General features: G+C 52.9%; 1 protein-coding gene across 1 annotated transcript; it reads left to right on the top strand.

Moving 5' to 3' along the window:
- Positions 1–608: 608 nt before the first annotated feature.
- LOC117854605 (alpha-1,3-arabinosyltransferase XAT3) lies at positions 609–3,903 on the top strand. The gene is made up of 7 exons (XM_034736834.2): positions 609–1,267; positions 1,358–1,441; positions 1,582–1,662; positions 1,759–1,896; positions 1,981–2,091; positions 2,227–2,313; positions 2,485–3,903. The coding sequence occupies exons 1-7, from the start codon at positions 1,087–1,089 to the stop codon at positions 3,669–3,671; spliced, it is 1,869 nt and encodes a 622-aa protein (XP_034592725.1). The 5' UTR covers positions 609–1,086; the 3' UTR covers positions 3,672–3,903.
- The last annotated feature ends 2,974 nt before the right edge of the window (positions 3,904–6,877 follow it).

Below are 6,877 nucleotides of genomic sequence, written 5' to 3'. Positions count from 1 at the left end.
CCGCGTCTACTTTGGACACACTTTCCCTCTATATGCTTGAACATTAGAGGGAGGCTCGCTTGAGGTCGAACGAACCGTCCCTACCACCATTGTAACTCAGCAACCCAGTCAGAATTCATTTTGACCACACCAGGATAAGGAATGTAGGATCCGTAGTAAAATGGTGTTCCGTAGTTTTTATCTCATCTTTTTAAAGGCATTAGAATGATAATGGATGGTCGTGTCTACACTCATACGGAGACCGGAATAAAGCTATTCATTTTTAAAAAATTGCAAATTAGCAATCCCAAATTATAGAAGTCGAGAAAGAAATCAACACAAACATGCCATCACCACGGTGCACGCAAAGTGCAAAAGAATCACATGGAAATTTCCAAGACCCGAAAGGAAGCAATTTCTTTTTTAAAAAAGAATTTGTCCCTGCTCAGGCGCTCGGAGTAGTACCCAGCACGACGCGTCGCCCGAGCTGGGGAGACGGAGAGGAACATGGCCGGGTCATGCTCCCACATCAATGATACACGATCACAACCTCGCACGCACCCACACCCCCACACGGCAGGCGGCGCGGCCGCCCGCGCCGGGTCCATACCCACCGGTCCAATCACCACGCGATCCGCGACAGGACGAAACGTTCGGTTCGGGGCATCGGGTGGCGGCACCCCGAGCCGCCGGCCGAACGCTTCGTCACCAGCCGGCGCCGCCTCATGCACGCGCAGCCACAGGCCACGGCCGCGCGCTGCCGGCGAGAGAATATATAAGGGCCACTGCTCTGCGCAGCCTCGCCTTCCATTTTTATTCTCAGCTCGCCGCTCGGCTCGCGCAGGGCCCGTTCCGTGATCGAGCGAGCGAGCGAGAGCGAGCCTAGCCTACGACGACGACCTACACGACGACCTGCACGAGAAAAAAAAGGAGAGGAAACCAGGGCGAGTTCTCGGATCGGGCGACGGCGACGCCATTGGCTGGCTGGCTGGCTAGTCGTTCCGGCCTTTTGCATCCTCACGCTAGCTTGCCGAGACACAGTAAACTAGTTGGGTGCACGGTTGCTTTGCGTGAGCGCGCGGCACGGCACAGCAGGCCGGCCGGGGCATGAAGGGCGGCGCGGGAGACAAGGCCGGGAGGGGCGGCGGCAGGCTGCCGCAGCAGGCTCCGCCGCCGCTGCGGCTCGAGTCGCGGCGGTTCAGGCTGCTGTCCATCGTCGTCGGGTGCTTCGTCTTCTGCCTCGTCTTCCTCCTCTCTTCCCGCCCCGACGCCACCGCCTTCGACACCGGTCAGTGTATCTCTCCTCTTCGACCTCTCTAATCTCCCCCCTCGCTCCGGCGTCGCGTGCTGAGACGTTGACGCTGGTTGATGCTTGCAGTGAGCCCCAGGGCGTCGCTGGAGGGCGCGCGCCGCCGGCCGGCCGCCGTCAAGACACTGCGAACCGCCTCCTCCGCCGGCTTCGGTACGTTCCCTTGCTCCGTTACCTCGCCGCCGATATTACCACGGCGAAGCGAATTCGCACGATGAAGTGATGGAGCAGTAATAGTATTTCCCTTTGCTTGGACCCGTCGCGTCGCCAACGTGCGTGCTGTTTTTGATCAGGTGGGGATTTTCATGTGGACATCCTGCCGCAGCAGCAGGGGGGCAGCGCCGAGCAGGGCGGCGACAAGACGGCCACAGAATGTACGTCGACAATCGTGCCAAGCATGAATCATCCTCTTCATCAGTCAGCATCGTGGTTTTGTTTCGTGAAAATCTCTGCTCTTTTTTTCACATCAGGGGTCAGGGACACGGTGATCGTGGAGGAGAGGAGCGACGCCGAGGTCAGCGAGGCCGAGCCGGAGGAGGCCGAGCGCGACCGCAACGGCAATGCCGCTGCCGCCGTCGCCTCCAACTCCGACGACCAGCCAGCGCCAGGTACGTGCTCGCGCGGGAACGAGCCAGGCCGTTCCACAGGTGCCAAGACGCGAACTTGACTAACCTCTTTAACCCGGCATGCAGCTGTCGAGACGAAGCAGGCCCAAGACGACGCCGTGGTGACCACGGCCGCCGCCGCGACGACCACCGCGCAACCCGCTACGGAGAAGACGGCGACTGAGACCGACCGGCCAGGTCCGTGCTCCCCGACTAGCCTAACCGACAAAACCCGCCATGCCGTGCACGGCGGATGCCGGTCACGATTAGCGGACCCGGTAACAGCATGTGTGTGATGTGACGGTTCTTATTTTTGATCTGTATCGTGTGCAGAGGAGAAGGCGCGAGCTGCCGGCGGTCAGAGCAAGCTCCAGGAGCAGCCAGCTCAGCAGCGGCAAGAGGAGCGCCACGAGCCAGCACGTAGGTGCAAATGGAACGGCGAAAGCAACGCCGGACCAAACCACGTCAACTTGATTTGTTTTTTAAATTTCATTTTGAGGAAGAAGAAAGAATCGTAGACTTGTCAGGAAGTGTGCGACATCGTGGAGCATAACGAATTAACCGACGTGCCATCACGACGCGTGCGTGCAGAATCCGGCGGCGGGGACCACCACCAGCGGCCGCCGCTGTGCGACTTCTCCGACTTCCGCAGCGACATCTGCGACCTCGCCGGCGACATCCGCCTGGACGCCAACGCGTCGGCGTTCGTCGTCGTCGACCCGGCGATCGGGGCCAGTGACGGAGGCCAGTTGCATAAGGTCCGGCCGTACCCGCGGAAGGGCGACGAGACGTGCATGGGCCGGATCACGGAGATCACGGTGCGCTCGACGGGCGACGACGCGGCGCGGTGCACGCGGGCGCACTCCGCGCCAGCGGTGGTGTTCTCCATCGGCGGGTACACGGGCAACATCTTCCACGACTTCTCCGACGTGCTCGTCCCGCTGTTCAACACGGCGCACCGTTACGGCGGCGACGTGCAGCTGGTGATGGCGAACGTGGCGTCATGGTGGCTGGTCAAGTACGACAAGCTCCTCCGCGAGCTGTCGCGCCACGCGCCGCTGGACCTCGCCAAGGCCGGGGCCGCCGGCGAGGTCCACTGCTTCGGGCACGCCACCGTGAGCCTGCGCGCGCACAAGGAGCTCATCATCGAGCGGGAGCGCAGCATCGACGGGCTCGCGACGCCGGACTTCACGCGGTTCATCCGGCGCGCGCTCTCGCTGCCCCGCGACGCGCCGACCCGGCTCGGCGACGGCACGGGCCGGAAGCCCCGGCTGCTTATCATCTCCCGCCACCGCACGCGGCTGCTCCTGAACATCGACGCCGTGATCAGGGCGGCGGAGGAGGTCGGGTTCGAGGCCGTGGTGAACGAGTCCGACGTGGGCAACGACATCTCGGAGGTCGGGGCGCTGATCAACTCGTGCGACGCGCTGCTGGGGGTGCACGGCGCCGGGCTGACCAACATGATGTTCCTGCCGCCGGGCGCGACGCTGGTGCAGATCGTGCCGTGGGGAGGGCTGCAGTGGATGGCGCGGGCGGACTACGGCGACCCGGCGGAGGCGATGGGGCTCAGGTACGTGCAGTACGAGGTGGCCGTCGGCGAGACCACGCTCAAGGACAAGTTCCCGGCGGGGCACGAGATCTTCACCAACCCGACGGCGCTGCACAAGAAGGGGTTCGGGTTCATCAGGCAGACGCTCATGGACGGCCAGGACATCACCGTCGACGTCGGCAGGTTCAGGGAGGTGCTGCTCCAGGTGCTCAACAACCTCGCCCAGTAGAGAGCTAGCCGGCCGGCTTCCTGCGTGCCGATCGAGTACAGAGCTACACAGTATATACGCTACAGCCATGTATACGTACATTTATTTAGTTGGAGCATGTATCATTACGGATGTACACTTTTGTGAATCTTTTTTTTTGCTTGAAAAAGATTACCGCGAGACCTTTGTGGTCACCGCATCACATGGAGGCTTGTTACAGTGGAAGAGGGAGGTAGACCTTGTTTTGGGTGGATACCATTTTAGCACTGGATTTGTCCCTATTTTTAGATTAAGGAATGCATTTATTATGGCCTCTTACGAAGCATACACTCTGTTCGTTAGTAGTATAAAGTTGTAGCCATAGGTTACTCGTCCCCACTAGTGAGCGTCTTCTCCGAATGTATATGTGGGGGACCGGATGCTATGACGAGTCCATGATCATCACAGGTACTGAATACTGATGTTACCTAAGAAATTGACATATCTTCAAGCTTGAACTACCATCCCGTCTTCCATGATCCCATCCACTCTAGCTCCCTACGAATTCCACGACATTTTGGATGCTAAATTAACATAGCATGCCCCAATGGCGGGTATAGTTTGGGAAAATATCTCGGAGAAACTTTCATGCCTTTCAGAAAAATTTGTACAGAAGCAACTAGGATTATTGTTGTTTTCCATCACCCGTAAGTCACCACTGGCAAACAAGTTATTTAGGTTTTTACCTGGGATCCGAGTAAAAGTTAAATGGTCAAATAGAAATTGGGCCCGTAATTTTAGATCAACATGTGGATATATGAAAATTTTCAGTGAGAATTATTTGGATCCGCATTTTTGCTGCGTAAATTCATTTGGGGTTCCAACTTATTTGTTAACGGGTTTTTACCTATACATTAACTAAATGTTTTTAGATTGTAACACCTGATTTTATTCAGCCTTCCAATTTGACATATGCATAACAGATTCGATTTTTAGCTTTGTACTAATGAAAAAAAATCAACTACTGCTAACACCAACAGTACATGAAAATTAGAATGATGGTTGTAACTCCAGTATAAATGAACACGCATAAAGTTATTATTATTAAGGTGTAGACAAAATAATATCAATTGTTGGATACTGTAAGAACACATAAGTTAAAAAAACAATTACTGGATATTGTAAGAACACATAGGTTTTTACACATAAAGAAAAGTCAAGTGCAGTTTCAAAAAAGAAAAGTCAAAGTGTTGTAGTAGGGTTATGAAAGACTCGAGTCGTTGTAGCAATTTTGTTTAATGCAATAGTTTGAGTAAAATAAGACAACACTTCAACAACGACCTCTAAACTGAAATTTTACAAAAATAAAAAGGCTTTCACAAAAAATAGAAATTTGTAAAAAGAAAAAATAAATCTTGTACTCTTAATAGAACGGAGGGAGTGTTAAACCAAAGGCTGTAGTCTCTATTTCCAACTTTACATTCACACATATATAACCGAAGTAAAATAACCATAGCAAAGCTAGTGATGCACCAACATCTCTCTAAAACTCCCTCCACGAAAAATGAAAGCCAAAAAAAAATCTGGTATTTAGCATTTACCACTAGGTATTGATGAAGGGGGGATTAAGTGCGGTAGTCAAATGATGTTAAATCCACCTCATGGGTAGCTCAATCTTGTGTGAGAAGATGGTCTACTAGTCTTTGACATGAACTTGCAGTACGAAGGACAGCTAGGCTATGCCGCATGTGCCCAATGAAAACGACCTCTGAATCTGAGGACAGCCGCCAAGAAACCAATTTGTGCAAGGCAACCAGCTGATCCAGGGCCCTATAGTCCTTGACTTGCACCCTGCTGTTGGCTCAGAAGTAGCAATCCTACACACTGTCTCGTAACAAGCCAACTGATTAACCTTTAATTTCAGAACGTTAGTAAGACCTGGCAAGAGTACCTGCATCTGCATCACCTATTTCCTGTCAGGGCACCACAAGTCACAGCGACTGAAACTTAAAGGCCATGCTGCTTGTGTTCGTTTAGCCTATCGGGAGCTTGCAGCTCTGCGGTTAAGATCACAGGGTTAGATGGCGAGTCGCCTTCGGCTAAATTCATTTCTCTGCAGATCGTGCGCACAATGGCGTCGGGCGGGTCATCAGATTACTTAATCGCGTCTCGTGCTTCGGCGTGCGCCCGTTTAAACTTGTTCCAAGCCATGATTTGCCTGCGCGCGAGGCCAATAATTTGCATCAAAGCATTGCGGCAGCATGCCAGCATGTGAGCACAAATTCAGTTTCCTCCATATTCAAATGTTGAGTTGTTCAACGAATAATTCCAAGCTTTGTTCGTTCGTTCGTCGCCGCTGATGGAAGGAACCGTCAAGGGGATAAATTTGAAACCCGGCCTCAAGGAGAGATCAGTCACCGACACAAGTTGTGAGTGAGAGCTGGCAAATCCTCAAGGAGTATTGTGGACGCTGAAGCTTCGTTTTCTCTCTGAAAACGAAAACTGAAGCTCCGCTGGCTTTAGCTAACAATATTAAAACATCTGTCATCGCAGGACATGAACAAGTTTCGTGCACGGGAGAATCATTGGAGGCTCTCAGCGTCGATCAAATTATGATGGGCCAGTGCACTCAGCTCCAAGGGAATCTTTTAGTCAACCCTTGATGGGTGCCTCGTACTCACAGCAAGCATGCGTATGCCTACCCGAGGCTTGATGATAAAGACAACGCAACAGCTAGCAGCACCCAGCACGGCAGCACCCGGCGGCCCGCCGCCGCCATGGCCGGCCGACGCGGTGGTTCGCATGGCCGTGTGTTGAAGATCGAGGACCGCACGTTTTGAGCTCGTTTGCGTTGCCCTTGTAGTTTATAGCTCCGAATCATCCAAAGATCCGTCATCCGTCATGGAAGACCGGAGCATCATCACTACATCATACTGTACGCGTGCATTATGCAACTGAACAAACACACATCGAAGTTATAATATACTTCCTCCGTTTTCAAAAAGATGACCCGCGCAAATAGCGTGGCTAGAATCAAATTCAAATCACATGTTATGATATGCTAATTTGTAAGAGTTGGTTTATATCAAATGTAGCTAAAGTTATTTGGACCCATAAAGAATTCTCGATGATTCATTATCAGCCTCTCAAACCACATGATATAAACCTTTACACAAGCGCTCATCAGGGATCTAGAAAATAATATCTTTTATCTTAGCTACTAAATGCGTAAAGTTTTCTGGATTTGA

Source organism: Setaria viridis, chromosome 5 (genome assembly GCF_005286985.2).
Source record: "Setaria viridis chromosome 5, Setaria_viridis_v4.0, whole genome shotgun sequence".
NCBI classification, from domain to species: Eukaryota; Viridiplantae; Streptophyta; class Magnoliopsida; order Poales; family Poaceae; genus Setaria; species Setaria viridis.
The sequence above is the reverse complement of the archived record's forward strand: the minus strand, read 5'-3'. Positions and strand labels throughout refer to the sequence as shown.

Bases quoted from the DNA above. Each gene is read 5' to 3' on its own strand.
- LOC117854605 (XM_034736834.2), top strand. From the start codon at position 1,087: ATGAAGGGCGGCGCGGGAGACAAGGCCGGGAGGGGCGGCGGCAGGCTG. The intron at 2,092-2,226 runs GTCCGTGCTCCC...TATCGTGTGCAG, and splicing joins GACTGAGACCGACCGGCCAG to AGGAGAAGGCGCGAGCTGCC. The intron at 2,314-2,484 runs GTAGGTGCAAAT...GCGTGCGTGCAG, and splicing joins GGAGCGCCACGAGCCAGCAC to AATCCGGCGGCGGGGACCAC.